Source organism: Sorex fumeus, unplaced genomic scaffold (genome assembly GCF_029834395.1).
Source record: "Sorex fumeus unplaced genomic scaffold, SorFum_2.1 ptg000028l, whole genome shotgun sequence".
Taxonomy (NCBI): domain Eukaryota; kingdom Metazoa; phylum Chordata; class Mammalia; order Eulipotyphla; family Soricidae; genus Sorex; species Sorex fumeus.
In genome coordinates this window covers 8,189,045-8,211,912 of record NW_026606085.1, presented here as the reverse complement: position 1 = coordinate 8,211,912, position 22,868 = coordinate 8,189,045, and the positions used below count along the sequence as shown (strand labels likewise).

Below are 22,868 nucleotides of genomic sequence, written 5' to 3'. Positions count from 1 at the left end.
GGTCTCCCAAAGAAGAATAGAAAGAGCTATGCTTGGAATATCACGTTTCACTCAAATGAGAGAACGAATCCGGAGTTCTGACATCCGTCGACGATCAAGGATCAGGGACGCTGTCTCATTTGCCAAGGTGTCGAAAATCAGATGGGCTGGTCACGTAATGAGATTTAAAGACGACCGTTGGACTAGAGCTGTTACTGATTGGATTCCACGGGATGTCAAAAGACCGCGTGGCCGCCCACCTACCAGATGGTCAGACTTCTTCGTCAAGATCATGAACGATCGGTTTGAGGCCCTTCATGTTCCCGGAGCGAACAGATGCCATTGGGCTACACTAGCACGCGACAGGGACAAATGGAGACGTTACTGGCGCCCGCTCGAGCAAATCGACGACTAACGGGAAGTTAAGTGATAAGATTAAGTGACCAAAAATGTGCCATAATCTAATTACTGAAAATAAAAGTCTACTGTTTTCTCTTTTTGAAGTGTCTTATGTTTTAGAAAAACGATATAAGTACTTATGTATTGTCGCAAACTGATGAGACATATTGAATCCTTGAAAATTAATTTTCTCACTAGAATACTTACCAGACTCATTATCAACCCAAATTAACTACAGTTCATATCCTAATTGGGCTCAATTCACCTGTGGGGCAGGTGGGTATTTGTTAGCAGATAAATAATTGAGTGAAAAAATAAACAAATGAAACCATTTTATAGTCGCATCCAACTAATACTTAAATATCTATCAGAGACATCTTGTTAATATTTGAAATTTTCCCCAATTGTAATTAGAAAGAGGTGATTTTCAACTAATGAGGGCACAAAGAATTTATAATTTATTGACAAGTAATTTTTCACATGGCATCAATTTTATTTCATTTATTAAAATAATATTTATAATAACTCACATAATCAAAATAAGCCAGTCCTAAACATTTTTTTTGGCTTTTTGGGTCACACCCAGCAATGCTCAGAGTTACTCCTGGTTCTGCACTCAGGAATTACTTCTGAGGGTGCTTGGGGGACCATATGGGATGCCAGGGATGGAACCCAGGTCAGCTGTGTGCAAGGCAAATGCCCTACTGGCTGTACTATCACTCTGGCCCCATCCTAAACATAGCGCAGCAGGTAGGGCGTTTGCCTTGCACGCAGCCAACATGGCCGACCTGAGTTCGATTCCTCTGCCCCTCTCGGAAAGCCCGGCGAGCTACCGAGAGTATCTCGCCCACACGGCAGAGCCTGGCAAGCTACCCGCAACGTATTCAATATGCCAAACACAGTAACAACAAAGTCTCACGATGGAGACGTTACTGGACCCGCTCGAGCAAATCGATGAACAATGGGAGGACAGTGACAGTGACAGAAAATAATGGTGGTGTTTGACTATATATTTTCAATTGTCATGGCACCCTCAGGCATTTTTCAGCAATAGAAAAATACACTTCATATCAACTATAAGAAGCAACCCTCTTATAATCTCCCCATCAGGATGCAAACTGAAACAACACATCAGTCCTGAGAGGACATGGCTCAACTCCTGCATGCTCTCTCCAGTAACTCTTGGGTGTGGAAGACTCAGTGGGTCTGCTGGTCAAGGAGGGAGCAGGGACTCAAGTATCATCTGACAAAAACTCCGGTTCTGCAAGTCTTAGATGATCCTAAGACTACAGGAAGAAAACAACATGTATCCTAAATTTCTAACATTCTGCGGTTTGCCCTGTCAGCTAGAATTACCTAGACCTATGCATGCTGTTGTGACAAAAACCTCAAGTATGTGGTGCTGAATTAGCACTCAGGAAGCAGCTCAAGGGAAGTGACTGCCAAAGGTGGAAGAGTGGTGACGAAATTTGATAATTGAGCTCATGAAGCAGGTCTGTGCATGTGTATTTCCAAAGCACTTGTCCTCCAATTGGGGATTGCTTTTTCCCCAGGGGTATGGCTGGCAGTAACCAAGACAATAAACCAGCAAGTGTACTTATATGTTCAGACCAACTTAAATGTTAGGATTCTTCTCCTTAGTTAAGATTTATAACATCAGAATGAATGAGTCATTTGCATGGTCAGCAGACAATCCCACTTCATTCGTTCTTCCTTTTTGAGCCACTTCTTCATTCTTCCTTTTTGAGCACTTGTTCTACTGTCCATTGTAAATTTCCATGTATCCTACACATTGCCTAGAATGTGTCTTACAGAGAAAAAGTATACAGTTCATGTCTGTTGAGTCCCAAGCTTCAGAGCAGGCACTACTCCGACACCACTGACCCTGGTCTTTGATTGGGAGATGTTCACGATTCAGTTGAGATACACAGCCCTGAAACCCCTTCACAGTGCAATGAGTCTGACAGAATCTGAGATCTTATGCTTTGTACAGCCTTAGGTTATCTCCCCTGGCTCTATTCTATGGGCATTCTTTTGCTCCCAAATTCTAATCGCCCAGGATTACATCAGACTGCATAAAGTAGCCTGTTGCCTTAGAAAGGTAAACAGGTAAGAGTCTATTTCTGAGGAATATGGTTTTAATGGTTTGATGCCCTTTTGACAATTGGGGTAAAACAGACATTTTTGTGCTGTAACAACAATGAAGACATTTTTGTGCTGTAACAACAATGAAGTCTCCAAAACAGACTATGACTGTGTATGACAGGGAATGCTTAAGGCAAGGCATTTTGAGTACCTCAGAAAAGCTAAGAAGATACAGTAAGAAACTAAGTGATTCTATTGGTTGTTCTGCAACAAAATAATCAGGTGAATAGAGCTTAGCTTAAATGAGCATTCAGTCAGTTATTTCCAGGTGCCTCTCAGGGCTTACTGTAGATGGTGAGCAAATTGGCAGTCTAAATTTGCCTCCTAGACTTAAATTCTGCTTTTCAGTTGAAAATAGAAATCCGGACTCAAGAGAGTTGTGAACACAAGCGTGCAGGTAATGGCAATGGATTAAGTCATCTGGTAAAAACAAAGGGCAAAGACAAGTGTAAATATAGAGGACAGAAGACTGAGAAAGTATGAATAAGCAAAGGAAAACACAAGGGTATCTTTACATAAGGGTAAGTACTTATGTAGGAAGCTTACAATTGAACCAGAGAGTTTTGGAGAGTTTTTTTTTAATTTGTTGGTTTTTCCTTTGAGACTGCTAGATGAACTCAAAATATTTGCACATTTTATTTTCTTAATCATGAGCTTTAAACTGTTGGAGTGAGAATGTCTCACTGAGCATGACTAACCAGAAATCAGAAAGTGGGTGATTCAAGTTTCTATTAGGTTGACAGAGGAAAATTAACCATATAACCTTTATAACCTTGTAATAGGGCAATTAAGAGGAGGTTGTTGCCACAAGGGCAATAAGAAGCAGAAAAGTGTGTTATACATGGTATGGGGTATATAAAAGAATAGTGTTGAAAATAGGAGGTTAAGAGATTGCATAAGTGATAGGAGTCAGTTACCTAAATTTAAACTCTTACTTGCAGCAAATGATCATCAACAATTAAGAGTGTGGGCCATGCAGCAGCTCTACCTAATTCGTGACTTGAGATGTAACATATTCTTCAGTAATGGGTGGCTCTAATGATAATATTTAAGAATGAAACTGTAACCTTCATCCTTAAACAGAATTCACTCAAAACAGAATTGTAGCTAACCAGTATTGGAAGCTTTCAGAAAAGAGCAAATAACTATCAAGCAAAGAACCAAGGGCAGCCTAAACAGCCTAGAGATTTAAGATTCAAACTCAAGGTCACCAAAGAGGGAACCTTTTACTAAATATTAAAGTTTAAAACCACACACCTAAACAATAACGTTAATTTTACCACTAGGTGGCAATGAGAGTGCTGAAATGCACTGACAAGGTAAATTTTTGAAGCGGTGAGTAAATCCACACAGAAATTCCAAAAGCTTTATAATACAAACTTTCATTTTAGAAAAGTGAACAATTATTCATAGGTTATTGTTAACAAAACATGTAATAACCTTATCTAATATTACATAACTTCTGATGCTCTTTTCCTTTGCAGTAAGGCAATTCATGCCACACAATTTTTAAAGTTATCATCAGAAACATCTTTTTAAAAAATTAGACGTATCATAAGGATAACAGTAATCATGGAAAGCTTAAATCCTTGTTAAGTTATACAAGTCTAAAGAAGGCACTATAAAATATAAAGTATTCCAAAGAAATTAAACCTTTAAAAAAAAGACTGAGAACAGTTCTGCTTTGTTTTTTTAACACTGAAACATAAAATAAGGGCACTTTGAAGTTACAGAGTATACAAATAGGTAAAATGTCTTCAGTGTATTGAATAAATATATGGCGCTTACCTGGAAAGCTTATCAACGCAAATTCTAGAATGCCTTTCAGAAGTGTCAAATAATAAATGATAAAATCCTTTAGAATCTGACACTTTACATAATTATTTCTGCCCTTATAAAATAGAGCACAACCTATGGCTTATTAAAATAATAAAACTTTATTCTTTTCTTCTTATCAAACTAAAGGGGAGGAGAGCTAAGACAAATTTTTTCAAATTACATTTTCAAGTACACAGTTGGGAAAAAAAAACAACCTTTCAAATACCCAAAAAGCTCTCCCATATATAACACAGGAATCCATATTACCACATATAACATTACTAAACCTGTGCTATAATTAGATGAATAATAAAACCATGAGACCCAATGATTAGATAATCCTACAGATTCGCTTTACATAAATAACCTAAAATTCCCCAAATGTTCAACTCATTTTATACAAATCGATCAGAACATCTTTTATCAGCTTCATTTATTAATCACTTCCCACATATATTTCATTTCCCCAAAATTATCCCCATCTTGATACCCACCCAAAAATAACAGAAATGTGATTCCTAAGATTTTATAATTTATAGACTAGTTTTTTTGTTGGATTTTATTTTGAATTATTATAGATCACCCTGAAATCAACAACCAAAGTATTCCATTCCATTCAGGCATATAGATTTACCAAACTGGTAGCTATTTAAGACAGATAGCACATAGAGTGCTATAGTAGCACTGACAAAGGAGAGAAAAGATTTGATTTCAGGAAAGTGTTCAATCTCATTGTTATCTGTAATTCCTAGGGAAAAAATCAGTAAATGCTATTAGAGAAATGCTAACTGAAGATGTACAAAAGTGAATACATGTGTCCACGACATTTGTTGTTTATACAGTATCGGCTTCTTGAACAGCTGCACAAATAAAGGGACAAGAGACACACACAGATGATGGGAAACACAATGCTCAAACCACTTAGATACATCTTGTATTTCACAGGACTGTTTCTGTGAATTCAGAAAACAAAAGACATTGAGCCATATTGCCAAGAGATTAAAAGTTACAATATCAAATAAGAACACTGAAATACCATTATTGACTTGAGTTTGACATCTTATGCTTATTTCTGATAGTAGCTCGAAGTTTACGTATCACCAGTCTATCAGGCAGAATCATATCCCCTTGTTGTTCAAGATAAGCTAATAAATTCTCCGTCCACTGTAAAGCAGCAGCATGATTAATGTGTTTCTCTGGGACCAGCTCTATTTCCTCTTCCTCATTTTCACTGGACTCATCTGTCTGGCCCTGTGCTCGCCTGATAATTTCACTATCACTTAACACTTCATAGCCTGGCTCTGTACTGTCCACTTCCAGCCACTTTTCGATGTTGTCAGTAGTCACATTTTCCAGTCCTTTGGTGTGCTGTAAAACGGTGGCCACGGTGGCCACTGAGATATCTTCTCCATCCAGGTCCAGGCCTTCCTTCTCGTCTATGGCCGGGAGAATCTTCTTCCACGCTCTGGTGATGGTAACTGGCTTCACTAAGTTCCACGACATGGCTATCTCATACAGTGCATCCAGCAGGGTCAGCCTCTTCCAGTAGGAGCGCAGGTCGTTGCCTTCTTCCAGGTTGTTCTGGAGAAGACCCAGGCGGTAGTTCCTCTTCATGGTGGCGATGACACCCTGACCGGAGGGCTGAACGAGGGCGGCCACATTGGGCGGCAGGTACTTGGCGAAGATCTGGCCATCATCGGAGCGCAGCACATTCTCGTTGGGGTGAGTTGGGGAGTTGTCGAGCAGGAGCACGGCCTTCTCCTGCAGGCCCTTGGAGCGCAGGTATTCCCGGACCTGGGGCACAAAGATCTTGTCGAACCACTGGCGGAAGATGGACAGGTCCATCCAGGCGCCTCTCTGGCTGAAGTAGGACACGGGGAGGTTGGCGGTGTCCGCGGCTTTGCAGGAGCGCGGCCGCCGGGCCTTGCCCACCACGCACAGCTTGAGCTTGTGCGCACCGGTGGCGTTGGCGCAGCACAGCACGGTGACTCGGTCCTCTGTGGGTCGTGGGGCGCCCCGGGCGCGTGCCGGCAGACAACGCCAGAAGAGCCCCGTTTCGCCGGCGTGGTACACCTGCTCAGGCTGCAGGTTCTCACGCCGCAGGAAGTCATCGAAGCTGCCGCAGAAGTCATCCACGGCCGCCTGGTCGCCCGCCAGGCCACGGGGGCGCGGGCGTCGCCCACTCAGCTCGCGGATGCTGTGGCGCTGCTTGAAGCGTGTGAGCCAGCCAGCCGAAGGGTTGAAGTCGCCATCCAGGCCCAGCGCATAGAAGAAGAACTCTGCGCGCTTGGCACACAGCGGGCCCGAAACAGGCCTGCCACGGGCGCGCTGCTGGTTGAACCACTCGAGCATGGCGCGGTCCAACTCCTCATACATGGACGGCTTCATGGACTTGCGCTTGGCCAGCAGGCTGCTAGAGTCCGAACTGCTGGCGTAGGTGATGAGCTTCTCCTTGTTCTTACGGATGTCGCGTACCGTGGTCTCACCTATGCCGTACACGCCCGCCAGCTGCTTGGACGAGCCGCCGTCCTCCAGCTTCTTGATGATGTCCAGTTTGTCCTTGATGGTCAGGACCACCCGCTTCCGCTTGCCGGCCATGGTGTGGCCGGAAGAAGGATACCGCACGGCCACCTCGGCGGTGCCTCAGAGGCTCTTTCAAAGACCCCTTCAGAGGTACCTCAGAAGCCCCCTCAGAGGTGCCTCAGGCTCTCTCAGCGACCCCCTCAGAGGTGCTTCAGAGACCCTCTCAGCGACCTCCTCAGAGGTGTCTCAGGGACCTCCCCTGCGGCACCTAGGGGTGCCCTCAGAGACTCCCTTAGCGACCTCCCCAGCGGCCCCTCAGAGGTGTCCTCAAGAGATCCCCTCAAGCCGCGCCTCAGCGGCCCCTCAGCGATCCTCTCAGAGGTGCCTCAGAAGCCCCTTCAGCGGCCTCCTGAGGGCCTCCTCAGCGGCGCCTCAGCAACCTCCCTCAGCAGCCCCTCAGCGACCCCTCACCGGCGCCTCAGCCGCGCCTCGGCCGCCGACGGGGCGCACGCTCGCGAACTGCGGGCCGCGCCTCACCCTGACCCCGCCGGGCGCGCAGGCCCCGCCGCGCTGCGGCCCGCCCGGACCCCGCTCCCGCAGCTCATGCCCGTCTCAGACGCCTCGCAGCGCCGGGCCGGGAGAGCGGAAGGGCCGGGGCTGCAGGGCCGGCGCCCACCTCAGTCTCCACACGGGCCGCGCTCCGCCCCGCCGTGCGCTCCCGGAAGAGGCCGCCGCGTGCCCCACCCCGCCCCGCCCTCGGCCCGCCCCCGGGGCGGGACTTCCCCCTGGGGTCCGGAAGGGGGCGTGGCCGGCGCGGGCGGAGGCTTGGTGACAGGTGAGGCGGTCGAAGCCCGCGGCGCCGAGTTCCGGGTAGGGCTGGGCCCGCGGCGCCGCTCTCTGCACAGGGAAGAAGGGGCGGGGACCAGGCGTGGGGCAGGAGCCAGCGCCGCGGCTAGCGGGGAGCTGTCCAGGGTCCGAGCTGCCCGCCCAGCCCAGGGGCGCGCGTTCCCGGGCGCGCAGGGGGCAGTGCCCAGCGGGGTCCTTGCAGCCCCGATGCCCGCACCCGGCCCGGCGCTTGTCCAGCCTGCGCCTGCCCGCGCCTACTCCTGGGGAGGAGGAGTGGGAGAGGGGAGGGGGTATGCACCTAGCCCTGGGCCGGGGGACTGTCCCCTACGCCTGCTGTCCAAGGGGGCTGCTGCTCACCGCCCCTCGCTGCAGCCTTGCAGGGTGCCCAGCCGCACCTAAGTGGACAATCCTTGTTATTTCTTTGGTTACTGAAGATTGACTTGCGGCGCTGTTGCACGGTGTTGAGAGGACTCGTGAAGAAGGGTGATGTTTTGCAAGCAAATTGCAGGTTTTTGGGTGGAATTTCAAGTGATGCTTGGGGCTCCCTGGACCTAAAAAAAACACTCAGTGTGAGCTACCCACGTTACTTAGTTTATAGGGCAGGTGGTTGATTCCTATCCCAGGATGGATTTTTTTTTCTGGCGATGCGTTAGCACTGAAGTCTTAGAGAAGGCATACAGCTTCTGATGAGAAATTCAAGGGGCATGGTGAAAATCTGTGCAGTCACATTTGAGAGAAAGCAGGATGGATGATCAGCTTCAATAGACATTCCGGCACAGCCAGCCTAACTCTGTGAGCATGAAGCACTCAGATGGGGAACACTGGTGGTTTCCATTCACAGACTTAATGCTTCTGTGCAGTCTGTTTTTCTTTCCCTAAAAGTACGGCATCATTCAAGAAACTTGATCTCCTTTCAGAAACCCAGTGTTTCCTCTGCATATGTATATATTACATCCATTTGCACGGATTCTCATTTGAGTGAATTCTAACATCTTGATTAGAAATGGCATTCCATCAACTTAGCTTTGCCATCTCATTTTTTCCAAGGTTGGTTCACTTTTCATTCTGTCATTCTTCCATCCCTAGCTAAGTTTGTAAATGCCCATAATTTTTTTTTAAAAAAGAAGACAGCTTTGTTCTAACACACTTCTCTTTTAAATGACAGCATACATTCTTTACATTTGCTGTAAATGGCAATTTTGAATTCCTGAAGAGATTCTGAAGATTTGGAATGTGACCATTTAAACTTGGTTTTTATTTAAATAAAATATGCCTCCTTAAATGTTTAAGACTGCAGTTTTCCAAAGTAAATGTCCTTCTCATCAGTAACTGCCTTTGTTGGAATCTTCACTCTGACTGAGTATGGGATTCCTGCAATCCTGTCACCAATGTCATCATGAGGCGGTAGAAGGAAATGTGCAGGTTTTCATCTCCTTTACACATCCTTTTCTTGCCTCTTGGATAAATTATTTCCAGAAGTTTCTGGTCTAACCTATGTGCACTACAACTTAGTGACATGATTTTAAAAGCATGTTTGTAAACTCTATTCTCTTAAGTTCTTTTCTAATTATTTTCTGAAACCAAATTGTGCATGAATGAGAGATAAAATGATGATTTTTTAAAGACGTGCTTTTTCCTACCTTATACAAATGGAACTTTGGTAGAAAATTTTTGTATAGCATGAGACAGGGAACCAGGAACCATATTTCAAATCGATGCTTATCTCACACTAAACAGGTATGTGATCTTTGGTAAATCTTTTTAACTCTCTGCCCATAACTTTGATTTTTATATGTGTAGATAATAACTTCTCTTTAGTATCTTTTTTTTTTTTGCTTTTTAGGTCACACCTGGCAATGCACAGGGATTACTCCTGGCTCTGCACTCAGGAGTTACTCCTGGAAGTGCTCAGGGAACCATATGGGATGCTGGGAATCGAACCTGAGTCGACCGCATGCAAGGCAGACACCCTACCCGCTGTGCTCTCTCTCCAGCCCCCACTTTAGTATCTTTATCAGGGTTTTTTTTACAATGTGAGTGCACTGAAAAATAATTGTACAGAAGGAATTGTGGTTTTGTTTTTTTTTTTTTTTTGGATTTTTAAAACTGTGTGCTATTACCAAGTTTTAACTATGTTTTGATACTGTAACACTCTCAGCGTCTCTGCTTTGGTCTCAGGAGTCACCTGCTGATATGATAAATGATCTCCTGTGGGCAGAGTTTCATTGTACAGGAAAATGATCTAATGCATATAAAAACTGCTGTTATGAATAGACAGAGTCATCTTTTACTGTATTGTTTCTCCTGTCCATATTAGGAAGCCACATTTGGTGATTTTTTTCAAGTGTCTTCATTATTGCTCCCAGTGTGAAGGATTGATAAGGAAGTCCGGAGAGCCTTCTTGGTGCAGCAAGATGCCCTTTGGAGGGCAGGGGCATGGCCCAGGTGCCTAACAATTGCTTTGCTGAACTCTCTGTATTCAGGATAGAAGCTGCTTCCTTTGTGGGGTCTTCAAGCCCCCCTAATATAGTGACGCTCTGAGGCAGCAATGAGCTGGATGGCACGGCACATGCTGTGAGGAGTGACAGGTTTCTTGAAAGGGTGACTTCGACCATAACTGATCTCATCTTTCCTGAACTTAATATAAATGTAAAACAGTTCACATGAGTCTCATAGAGTAGAATATTTGGCCTCTTGACCAGGCCTAGTGGGGTTATCCCAGCAGAGCGGAGTTTAGGTGATAGCGTTACTGCCTTTGCTATATTCCACCTACACTGTAACTTTCAGTGTATCTCCCTACTCATTCTGATTTCAGATGCTGTGCTACCACCACAGAGACAGTCCCATTGCCTCTGAAACCTGGGAGAATGCACTTTATCCCTTCAGAAAAAGTAACCATCCTGAGAAGTTATAAGCTTACTCCAGTCATACTTCCAGTGCTCAGGAAAAGTTTTGGCATTCTGTTTTTGTAATCACCTTCAGAGTTTGCACATGTTTAAAACTATCTTTCATGCTATCTATTGGTTTATTTCTAGAAGCTCATAAAAGTTATTTATATGATAGATTAGTTAATAAAGTAGACATTTAAACAATTCTTTGGCATCAATGAATTATGGTTATTTGCATATTATTATATTTTCTGATATGATAGTTCATAGAAAATCTTCAGGAACATTGATGCTGCAGTAGAAATATTGGACAATAGACCTTAACTGTTAATTATTTTTTGGAGACAGTTGAATAGACAAGCTCTTACATATGCATTGTGAGGTCACTCTCATTATGTTGTGATCCTGTATCTTTTGCCTTAGCAACCTCAGAAGCATGTGCATCCCAGTGATCCCAGCTTCCTGTCTATTCCTTTACTATATGCTTGTGATCATTTTAATGGAGTTCCCCTTCTTCTGAATGGGAAACTTTTTTTCCACCTGACTGAATTATTGGATTGTTAGTAAGTTTTCTATTGGATTATATTATATTGTTAGCTATGGGATTTTTAAATCCAGTATGACTTTGCTCAAATATATAGTGCCTAAGAGTTCAATGAATAGTTTTTTTTAATCCAGGTTGTACTCTGTGTTTAAGGTCAATTAATACTTTAGAGCTTCCTTTATATTCCATTTCATTTCATTTCATTTCTCTATTCAGAATCCTAAGCACACAGTGTGAATTATTCTATAATCCATCCTTTTCTGCACTTCTCTATGTCCAACACAAAGCCTTTATCACACCTTCTAAGTCACATTTACTAAAATTATCATGTTCTTTTTCAGTGCCAGAGTTTTGATCTTATCATTTTAACTCCTGAAACCCCCTTTTGACACATTCTTTCTGTTGCAGTGTAACCAATTCTTAGGAGACTGTAAGATCATATCTCTCGAACAAAATCTTCAGTGAAGCACTTGCTATACTGATTTCCCTGACTGTGTTTTAATCACAATTTCTTTCCCTTATCTTGGTACTACTAAGTGAAAGCTGCCTGGAATTTTCCTTATTAGATGTTCTGTGCATGGAAAGTTCTTCAATGCAGATTTGCTATGCTATAAAGATGCTCATGCGACTCTCGGATGCTCAGCCCATTGTAATGACTGTTCTGCCACCTGCCCTCACATAACTCATGTGTTTTTCCTTTGCAAACCGTTTTTTTTTATCACAAATGCATTCCTCATTGTAACCTGGTTGTCATGACTATGGCTCTGCTAACTATCTTGTAGGAGCTGAAGTGACCATGGTACTTGTTAGAAGACACGAAACGAGGAGAAGTTCTAAGACACAAGAGCCGGAGCAGATATCACGAGTGGATTGGAGGCGGACCAAAAGAAATAGCCTCTCTCAGTTACTGGACAGCGATGAAGACCTGGACAGCGATGAAGACCTGGACAGTGGCGAAGAGCTGGACAGTGACCACAGCAGTGGCACTGATCATGACACAGATCTCTGCAGTGACAAGGGGCGGGACAGGGAGTCAGCACTGTTAAGTGACTTGGAATCTGCCACCATGGAAAGTGAGAGAAACACAGACACCCACAGCAGTGCCACAGGCCAGGAGGAGAGCAAAGTGGATGCCTGGGACTCCCAGCAGCCCTCAGCGTCGGGGGCAGCAGGAGGTGCCGTGGACGAGGATCTAGAGGAGGAAGGGCGCATCCAGTGCCGGAGGAGGAAACGGGCATCCTTGGTGATGGATGACAGCGACGACAGCGAGGACAGTGACATCCTGGTGCGGAAGGTGGGCACGAAGCGCCCGCGGAGAGTAGTGGAGGATGAGGCAGGCAGCCCGGGCCAGGCCTTGGTGGCCAGGAGGCGTGCTCAGCTGCAGAAGCTGCAGGAGCTGTCCAGGCAGAGGGCCTGCCGGGGACGTCTTGGGAGCCGCGACAAGCAGGTGTGTGCCCATGCTCACCGCTGCCCTTCTCTTCCCCTGGCTCTGGCTTTCAGGCCACCAGCGGAGTTCCTACTGCCCACAGGCCACTCGAGGGTTTATTTCTGAGGAACCCACTCAGGAGCCCAGCATTCCCAAGTGCGCCCCAGGGTGGGGTAGTTCCCACCCCCATAGTCTGAGCATGCCTCTCTCTGGACACCACTTTCCTTTTTTTTTCCTTTTTCTTTTTCAAACAGAGGTGATTTGTCTTGGAGGGTCTCCCCTGCTTTTAATTTCTGTTTGTAACTTTAACATCCATTTGAAATTTTTCCATCACTCCCCCAGGTATGTTGTCATCTTCGACATTTAGCACTTTAATATTCGAAACTTGAAAATAGAAAAATTGATGTGTAGGGTTATTTATTTATTTGGGTTTGTTTCAGAGTTGATCTTTGTGCTTTACAGTCATGCTTGATTGTTTTAAAAGGACCACTTACTGACCGACCATTCTGTTCGGGTTTAATTAGGACTCTGAAAAGGAATCACACCCGAGCAGTGATGAGAATGAGGACAACAACAAGGAGGACAACGAGGAAGAGGAGGATGAGGACGAGGAGAATTTAGAATATGGTGATGACGGGGATGATTACGTTATTGATGACTTTGTAGTGCAAGATGAGGAGGGTGAAGAAGAAAATAAAAGCCAGCAAGGAGAAAACCTGACCACATCACAGCTGAAATTAGTGAAGCAGAATTCCCTTTGTAAGTTCACAAACAAGAAGTACCTGGTGGATTGTTCCAATCACCGTCTGTTTAACATCTCATCTCTCTTTATTTGTTTGTTTGCGTTGGGACCACAACTGGCAGTGCTCAGACTTACTCCTGACTCTGTGCTCAGGGGTCACTCCCAATGGAGCTCAGGACCATACGGGGTCCTGGAATGAGCCCAGATCGGCCACGTGCAAGGCAAGCGCAACCCACAGAGCTTCCAGATCCTCCTCTCTGACACTGTGTTCTAACTATTAACCCAGAATAATGTTTGCATGTTTGAGTAACTTTATAAGTAGCTAATTCCGGTGGTTTGGGGAATGCTTTGCACTCTTAAAATTTATTAAGTAGCCTATATATTTTTGAGCCTATGAATATTATCAACATTTGCCATTATAGAAATGCAAAACAGATTTATAATATATGGAATTGACAAAATGGCATTACTATTATATGTTCACATAAATGGCATAATTCATGAAAAATAATTATTTTTATAATTAGTTTTCCCCACAGAAAAAATACTTTGTTTTGCACTTCATTAAATATTTTTAACATCTAGCTCAATATAAGGCAGTCACTGTCACTGTCCTCCCATTGTACATCGATTTGCTTGAGCGGGCCCAGTAACGTCTCCATTGTGACAATTGTTACTGTGTTTGGCATATTGAATACGTCACGGGTAGCTTGCCAGGCTCTGCTGTGAGGGCGAGATACTCTCGGTAGCTTGCCAGGCTCTCTGAGAGGGGCGGAGGAATTGAACTCAGGTTGGCCATATTGGCTGCTTGCAAGGCAAATGCCCTACCTGCTGTGCTATCGCTCTAGCCCATAAGGCAGTCATGTTTTAATATTTGCTTTTATGTTCAGTTTGTTGTATTTTTTGTTGAAGTCAGTGGAAACAAATTTGCTTCATTCATATAATAAAAAAATTAATGAAAAAGGGAGGGGTGTTCTCAAGTCAATTTTGAAAAATGTTTGTAGGACTGGAGTGATAATATAGCCAGCAGGGCATTTGTCTTGCACACAGCCAACCCAGGTTCAATCCTCAGCATCCTATATAATTCCCTAAACACTAAACACCCCTGGAGTAATTCCTGAGTGTAGAGCCAGGAGTAAGCCTTGAGCATCATTGGGTGTGACCCAAAAAGCAAAAAAAAAAAAAAAAACCCTTATAAATACTCCCTTTTTACACTATACCAAAGTTTGACAAGGTTAATTGCAGAATGGAATCTGTAACCATGTATTTAATCCCTCCTTACTTACATTATAATCCATTTCTTTGTCTGGCAATGGTTATCTTACATGCATGGCTTTGTAATATTATGCATTGGGCATCAAGAAAATATTGGTTGCCTGGGTTATGCAAATCTCCCAAAGGTTGGCATAGTGTAAAATAGTTTATACAACATTTTTAAATTTTTGTTGGTTTGTTTTGCGGGCCATTCCTGGTGACGCTGGGGGCTTATTCCTGACTCTGCACTCAGGAATCACTCCTGCAGGTGCTGTGGAGTCCCTCTGGGATGCTGGGCATGGAGCTGAGGTAGGCGGTATGCAAGAAAAGTGCCTTACATACTGCACTCTCTGGACCCAATAATTTTAAGTTTTAAAGCTCACTGTGGTTTTATTTTTTAAAAAGAATGTTTATTTGGATTTGCGCCAAACTTAGTGGTCCTTGGGGTTGACTCCTAAGGGATAACTCTCTGTGGGGCTTGGAAAACCCAAATGGGATGTTGGGGTCACACAGCCGGGTCATCTGTGTGCAAGGCAAGCACCTGCCTCTGTCTGATCACTCTGGGCCCCATATTTAGAATATTTCAGAGGAGCCACATGCTAACATCTCTGGACCAGGCCGTGTTTGGGGCTATGTTGCTGTCTTGGGAGTGGGGATGTGAGGCAGTGGGCAGACTTAGGGCTTTACAATGCCCTTGCCGGAAATGTGCCTCCCCTAGTCAAGTCACCTTCCCAGCCCTCAAAAACATGCCTCTAAACATAACTCAGTCTCACCAGAAAATTCCTTAGATTTGGGGAGGCTGTTAAGAATAGAATAGCCAACAAAAAGTTTTAGTTCCTACTTCAAAATCTGTTTTGTTTTGCTCTTTGATTTGGGGTCACACTTGGTGGTGCTCAGGGCTTGCTTCTAGCTTTGTGCCCAGGGGTCACTCCTGGTGGCTGTTAGGTGACCTATGTGTTGCTGGTGAGGGCCAGAGAAGACCGTACAGAGGGCAGGGGATGTGCCTAGTGCATGGCTAACCCAAGCTCTATCCTTGGCACTTCATATAGTCCCCTGAGCACTGCCAGGAGTGATCTGTGAGCACAGAGTTTAGCATAATCCCTGAGCACTGTCTGGTATAATCCCAGCCTCCATCCACCCATCCAATCCACTGGTGGATGTTATCAAGAGGCCTTATTTTGCTTCAACTGCCATTCAAGAATGTCCCCTTATTTTGCTTCAGCCATTGGTCAAGCATGTCCCACTTTTGCTGCCATGTTCAGGCTCTTTTCACATTTTCACAGGCTCACAGAGCAGGTAGAATGTTCCTTAGCATTGGCGCAAGGACAATCCTGAATCTGGAAAAGCAGAAAACAGGCAGAGGATGGAGTGTCACTGGGGTTCTACAGAAAATGGACAGAGGGTACAATAACTACTCTGCAGAAAACAGGCACCTGGTGTGGCACCATTGGGGCTCTGCTGGCTACTGTGGTGACACCTAGGTGACCTCATGTAGCATGAAGCAGTGAGATAGGTCATGGGTGTGCTGCCAGGATTCCTTCAGAGGCTTCCATCCTGCTCTGGGCAGTGGTCTGGTCTCTTCATGACTTACCTTCCCTGCCTTCCTGGGCAGATTCCTCTCAATGTTTAGAAGGCGACAATCATTCAGCATGACAGATGTTTGGAATTAGAATCACTTCCTCTGAAAAGTGAGGTTTGCTCAGTGGCCAACTAGTTTGCCAAGACAACCCGATAAAATTAGGACAATTATAGCTTTTGCTCTTATTTATAGCAATGGTGTCTTGCCTTGGAGAAAGGGGCCTACGGTAGGGAGGAAATCTCATTGTCTGCTGCGTCCTAATATCAATGTTAAACTGATTTCAGATTCTTTTAGTGACCACTATACCCACTTTGAGCGTGTGGTGAAGGCCCTGCTTATCAATGCTCTGGATGCCTCCTTTCTGGGCTCGCTCTATGGTAAGTCTGTCATAGGGGCGGAACCAGCAGGCCTGCTGCTTTTCCTTACTGTGTGCCTGTGTGTGTCGATCTAAAGCGTAGTGAGGATAAGAAACAGCAGCATAGCATGCACCTCTGCATGCATCCAGAGGAAGGTCAGACCTTCACTGGTCCTCAGGAGGATCCTGCTGACTGCTAAAGCCTGAGAGTGTCTTCTCTGCACTCTGCAGGGTCCCAGGAGAGCTCCCCAAGCAATCAACAGTTCTCCCAACTCCTCCCAGGCTCTCTTGGCATCTCGAATCTTGCCAAGACAGCTTAGACTGTTTCATGCCCTCAGACTTGCTCCACTCGACCAGTAAACTGGTCTCCACCTGGTTCGTGGGGGGCGGTGTAACCCCTCCCCCATCTTTCCAATATTCTAAGGGCAAAGTGATGTTTTGTTGTTACACCCCGAGCAGATGGCACCAGGCAGAAGACCTACGCACAAGACATGTTAACATCGCTCCATTATCTGGACAACCGCTTCATCCAGCCCCGTCTGGAGAGCTTAGTTTCTAGAAGCCGCTGGAAAGAACAATACAAGGTACTACTTGGGTCACAGTCTCTGGGGTTCGTGCCAGGGCAGGGCACCCCAGTGTCCTGACAGACTATAGACCTAAAATCGCTGTAACTGGCCTCTACCACTGTCCTCTCATTAAAGCGGTTGCCACAGTGATGCTTGGCTGTAACTCCACCTTCTGGGAATGAAGCGCTTCTGCATGCTTCTCTTGGGGTTTGCCTGTCTGTTCACAGAGGGAGGTGGTCTCCCGGGATGGGAAACAGCTCAGTGACCTGGAGGAGACCCTGAGGAGCAGGCCAGGGCAGCCCCCACCCTCTTACTCTCCAGTTTGTGGTGTCAGAGGAGAAGCCACTCTGTGTGGCTTTCAAGGAGCCCTTTCTTCTCTCCCGGGCTGGATTTCCTGCTGTGCTTCTCTTCCATGTCCTGAGGATTAGAAAAAGGAAGAATAGCACAAGAATGGAGCCAGGGGCACTGAATCCAGAGCTAGCTGGTCTCTCTCTGTTCTCAGATCAGGTTTCCCCAAGGGTCTGGATGATCTGGTGACCAATAAGTCACCAGTAAGGCACCAGTAAGTCCCCCAGGATGGGGCCCAGGCCTAGGGAGGGACTGAGACAGAGGCTGCATCCCATCAGGCTACATTTCAACGCCTCCACCCACCCTGGTGAAACTCTTTGAAGTCCAGTTCCTGGGGGTGTGCCTTCTCATTTACAGGGAAATGTCAATTGTTTTTGAAGGTAAAGTGCCTGGCACAATCCAAAATAGCTTTATCTACTACTGGGGGGGATGGGGGGGATGCATATATTTATTACTTGCAAACTGAAGTGTTTCACAGGGTGTGTGTAGGCACTCTGTCCCTCTGCTTGGACAGGAGAGAACTGTTTTATGATCTGTGAATGGCGCCATACTGAGGGCTGCTGCCTATGAGGAAACTGTGTGATGCCCTCACTGAGGTGTCCTCAAGTAAGTTACACAGCATCTGGGGCCAGCCCAGGGCAGACACAGAAATGCCCTTACACCATAACCCTGCGGCCTCACCAAGCTCACCAGCATGTGCCCAGTCCTTCCTGCTTACCCATTGCTAACACAGGTGCCAGGCTATACCCATTAAACCAACACTTAACACTCCAGGCTCCAGGGTGCCAATTCAGCCCTCACACGGGACACGGGAGAACACAGACATTCCTAAGACAAAGTGTGGCTAATTACTGATTCACACGGTGGGGACGAAAGCAATCTTGGTTTTCTCCATTTGACTGACCTGAACAAAAATTTTTGCCTTCCATTACTCTGAACTTTTCTCCTGCTCATATTTTTTTCCTGTTTTTACCTAGCTGATGGACACTAACTAGAGATAGCAAGAAAAAAAAAAAGGATGTGGGGCTGAAGTGATAACACAGTGGGTAGGGCGTTTGCCTTGCACACAGCCAACCCGGGTTAGATTTCCAGCATCCCATATAGTCCCCTGAGCACCGCCAGGAGTAATTCCTGAGTGCATGAGCCAGGAGTAACCCCTGTGCATCACCAGGTGTGACCCAAAAAAAGAGAAAAAAAAGAAAGAAAAAAGAAAAAAGGGATGTGAATTAAAATCTGTAAGAATTCCAAACTAGTAGTGGCTTGTGTGGGAGCTGTGGCATTAATGTTCCCTGAGTCAGGCTCTTTTCTTTCACTGACCTAAATGATAAATTTATTTTTTAAAAGTTTTTCAAACATCTTACCCAGGCTTTCCTCTTTGGGGTCCCCCATATCCAGAGTCTGAGTGCTAACCTGCCCTCCGCTTTTCAGTACTCAAAGAAAGACCACTGATTTCCTTTTATTTCGGGTCCTCCCTACCATCCCTCCACTCCCTTTCTCCCTCCCACTCCCTGAGCTGCTTTACTGAAACGCCGGGTAGGGACACGCATGTGTCTGGGCCGCCTCTGCCCGTGCCCGCTCTGTCGCTTCCAGGAGCGGGTGGAGAACTACTCCCACGTCACCATCCACTTGAGGAACCCAGAGACGTGCAACTGCCAGGCATGCGGGCTGCAGCGCTTCTGCCGCTACTCGGTGCTCCTGTCTGGGAGGCTCTACAACACCAAGACCATGGAGACAGACGACTTCATGTCGCACGACAAGCAGGCACGTCTGCGCGCTCACGGATGCCCTCTGTGTTCACGGGCAGCAGGAGGCTGAGAGGGAGAGGGCGGGCAAGGGGCAGTTTCTGAACCTGACCCAGGAGGGCCACTAGCCTGTCCCAGATATCAAGGAAGAAAATATGATCATATGCAAAATTATACACAGAATTGGGGGGGGGAGTGTTGGGGATAAAGAATTCAGCAATAAATTGACATTCATTAGTTTCAGAATAAGACTTGGTTGTCTTAGGCCAAGCAGGCTGTGCTATCGCCTTGCAGTCACTTCTCTGTCATTCCCACCCCTGGAGGGGCCTGGGCACGGCCACCAAACGCTCTCTGTACCTGGCCGACCAGGGTTCATCCTGCCTTGGGTAACCATGCTCCAGATCCTATGCCCGAGGCCCCTTCTCCTGGGACCCCTCTAGGGCATCGATGAACCATGTGGGGGGAGGGGGGGCTCCTCTCACAAGCCCCAGCACCAGGCCCAGCGCTTGCTCCATTTGGGACTGGGACTATGCATCAGAGAGCAGAGGGGCAGCCAGGCCCATTTCCCGAACCCCGCGGAGCACAGAGTCAAGCCGAGGCTGTGTGCCCGCCGCTGTGCCTTCCCGCCTTCCGTGGGGTCAGGCTTGTCTCTCCCCCTAGGTGTTTACCGTCGGCAGGATTTGTGCCAACCGCACCCAAATCTATCACGCACTGAAGCACTTTAAGTTCAAGCTGTACCAGGAATGTTGCTCTATCGCGAAGACAGAAGAGGTGGAGAATGAGCAGGTTAAAGAGACAGTGGAAAGAATTTTCAATCAGTCCAAAGAAAGTGGCTGGATTAAGGAGGTAAGGGGAATGGGAAAGAAGCGTCTCGTCCTCCTTTGGTCTGAGTCGTGATTGTCAAGGGGGCAGAGATAGTTAGACGAGCTGCATGAGGCCCAGACTCTCTTCTCCATGTCTTTATTCTTGGCGCCTCTGCGTGGCCCCCACATCTAAGGCCGGTGCTCCCAGCGGCGCCCAGCCCAAGACTGCCCTTGCTGCTTATGCATGTGGGGACTTGCTAGCAGCGCATGCTGGACAGAGTCAGGGTACAGCACTGTCAGGTAGTGCTGATGTCCCCCCAGTCCTGTTGGGCACTGATGTGAATGTCAGGGCTAAAGTGGGGGCATTAAGGCTGCCCTGCCGTCTGCTGGCAGCCCCCCACGAGCCCTTAGGATGTGCTTTGGCGTTCTTCAAGGTGAGCCTTGGGCTGGGAGTCAACAAGAGAACTGCCTGGGGGTCCCCAGACAGCCCTAATCAATATCTGAGTCTGAATGGACAAAGGAGAGCCTGACGCTGACGGGAGCCCCAGCACCTGCTTTCCATCTCAAGGAATGAGGAAAACAGTCACAAACTGAGTGCTAAGTGATCCAGCTAGTCTGTCCCCACCCCAGTGCCCCCCCTGTACCCTCCAGCTTCCCCCTCTCCTTTGCACTCCTGTGCCCACCCCACTGCTTGGTCCTGCCACACACAGCCCTCGCCCTCTCCACCCACTGCCTTCCCGACTCTGGACCTCTCCAAAGGCCTACAAACACACAGATGGGGCTCTCCCCTCCCCCTCTCGAAGGCTCTGTGTGTGACCCTCACTGGTAAGGCAAAGGGGCAAGTGGGGGATAAGAACAGGGCATGGGGAGGAGAGGGGCTGGGGGGGGGGCTGGAGTGATAGCACAGCGGGTAGGGCGTTTGCCTTGCACATGGCTGACCCGGGTTCAATTCCTAGCATCCCACATGGTCCCCTGAGCACCACCAGGAGTAATTCCTGAGTGCATGAGACAGGAGTAACTCCTGTGCATTGCCGGGTGTGACCCAAAAAAATGCTTAAAAAAAAGGAACAGGGCATGATGCCCACCTGGGCACTCAGGGGTCAGCAGGTCGCCAGGGAAAGAGCAAAGAGACCAGGAGGTAAGTGGAGGGAGCAGCCCAAGGGCAGTCTCTGCTTTGCTCTTGTATTTACATTTCAGATACATCACAAAAAGAATCCTTAAGTATGCAGGTCTGTCTCACTCTTTTCAGAAATTCTGGCTTTAGCATAGTTAATTATGTTAACTAATTTGGAAAACATTTGTGAAGATTCCATGCATGTATATATTTTGTTTGCTTTCCTGGTTGGGGGCCAACTGCTGTGGTCAGTCCCCCTCGCTCTCCCATCTTGTCCCCCCTAGAGGGTGTGGACTGATATCCACAGAAGCCGCTGCCCTTCACATCTCTGCCAGATAAAAAATGTCACTGTGGGGTGCACAGGCCACTCTTGTGGCCTTACCTGCCAGAACCCCACCTCTGTCGGGTCTGTGCCTTGGTGGTCACCATGCTGGGCTCTGGAGCTGGCGCGGCCCTGCTGGCTCTGTCCCTGCTGTTCTGGACTGTGAGGAACCATACTTCTGTTGGGCTGTTCTACTTTCATGACGAACGGGTTGTAGAATAGCCCCTGATGCCAAGAGAGGCACGTCAGGTGAGGGTTCGTCTCCCCTCAGTGCTCTGTAGGATTCGGAAACACTTATTTGAAACCAAGTCCCTGTGTATGGCTAAAACAAAAGTGATGTGTTTTTTTCTCATGATACCATGAACAGGGTTTGTTCCCAACCTTGTCAGTAGCTGGCGAGTCATTCCCTCTCTGTCCGTGCCACCCTCAGTAACTTGCTTTTCTATTGCACACCCAGAAATACAGCCAACTTCAAGACTATCTCAACTCTGCAGATTACTTTCAAGATGAGAAGTTTGAATTGTGACACGTTCCCTCCAGAGAAGCCTTTATGAATTCCTGTAAATGCAATCACGATCAATCTTGTTTCTCTGTCCCCTGTAACATATCTGTACATTTTATGTGTATCTTTGTGGCAGGATATCTTGTCTAAGCATATGTTCATCTTTATCTCCATAAAAAGGCACTCTGCAATCTAATAAAACTTTAATCTGCAATGCATATAATACACAATCTGATTAATTTTTAAATTCATGTTGTCTGCAGCTCTGCCTGTGTGTATGGATCCATCACACTCTTGTTCGGCGCTGGAGCTGCTCATGCTCTGTTCAGTAGAGAAAAGACTATTTTTAAAATGCAGACTAAAATCTCCCTGCATTTATGGCTGAACCCCTGCCCAGGTTGTGCATTGCTCTTTTGCAGCACTAAAAGATCTTCACTCACTGACTTTTTACTGTCATCACCTAAATCAGCGGCCAAGGGGGAGGACATGGCTTTTCCTTCCTTGCCAGACCTTTGCCCTGAAAGCAGACTGTGGCCCACACTTCCACCCCTACAGGGTTTCTCTGGGTTTCCCATAGAGCTGAGTGTGGGCCGTCAGCATTCCAGCCTCAATCAGGACCCTCCACATGAGATATGTCTCATGCTTTGAATGCTCATTTTATATTCAATTTTTGTCTGTGTGTTGATGATGGGCTGGAGCGATAGCATAGCAGGTAGGGCGTTTGCCTTGCAAGTGGCCAACATGGCCGACCCGAGTTTGATTCCTCCACCCCTCTTGGAGAGCCATGCAAGATACCTGGAGTATCTCACCCACACAGCAAAGCCTGGCAAGCTACTCGTGATGTATTCGATACACCAAACACAGTAACAATTGTCACAATGGAGATGTTACTGGGCCCACTCTAGCAAATTGATGAACAATGGGAGGACAGTGACAATGACAGTGTTGATGATTAAGATGTATTTTATTAATT

The 22,868-nt window shown here is 46.6% G+C and overlaps 2 protein-coding genes across 3 annotated transcripts; one reads left to right on the top strand and one right to left on the bottom strand.

The window, feature by feature from the left end:
* Positions 1-4,439: 4,439 nt before the first annotated feature.
* On the bottom strand, positions 4,440-7,114 carry JRKL (JRK like). Its single transcript, XM_056114984.1, has one exon. It carries the CDS (start codon positions 6,937-6,939, stop codon positions 5,380-5,382), a length of 1,560 nt encoding a protein of 519 aa, XP_055970959.1. The 5' UTR covers positions 6,940-7,114; the 3' UTR covers positions 4,440-5,379.
* A 928-nt stretch (positions 7,115-8,042) lies between these two features.
* Positions 8,043-22,398, top strand: CCDC82 (coiled-coil domain containing 82). Of its 2 annotated transcripts, XM_056114980.1 has the most exons (8): positions 8,645-8,757; positions 11,925-12,589; positions 13,093-13,327; positions 16,428-16,520; positions 16,958-17,082; positions 19,003-19,173; positions 19,815-20,000; positions 21,851-22,398. In XM_056114980.1, exons 2-8 carry the CDS (start codon positions 11,939-11,941, stop codon positions 21,917-21,919), a joined length of 1,530 nt encoding a protein of 509 aa, XP_055970955.1. In that variant the 5' UTR covers positions 8,645-8,757; positions 11,925-11,938; the 3' UTR covers positions 21,920-22,398. The 2 variants fall into 2 exon arrangements, with proteins under 2 accessions (XP_055970954.1, XP_055970955.1); XM_056114979.1 differs by lacking the exons at positions 8,645-8,757; positions 19,815-20,000; positions 21,851-22,398 and adding an exon at positions 8,043-8,193 and having other exon boundaries at positions 19,003-19,351.
* Positions 22,399-22,868: the final 470 nt, after the last annotated feature.

Excerpts from the sequence above, each read along its gene's own strand:
- JRKL (XM_056114984.1), bottom strand. The coding sequence starts at position 6,939 with ATGGCCGGCAAGCGGAAGCGGGTGGTCCTGACCATCAAGGACAAACTG.
- CCDC82 (XM_056114980.1), top strand. The coding sequence starts at position 11,939 with ATGGTACTTGTTAGAAGACACGAAACGAGGAGAAGTTCTAAGACACAA. Across the intron at positions 13,328-16,427 it reads AGTGAAGCAGAATTCCCTTT|ATTCTTTTAGTGACCACTAT; the intron begins GTAAGTTCACAA and ends AACTGATTTCAG. Across the intron at positions 19,174-19,814 it reads TCATGTCGCACGACAAGCAG|GTGTTTACCGTCGGCAGGAT; the intron begins GCACGTCTGCGC and ends CTCTCCCCCTAG.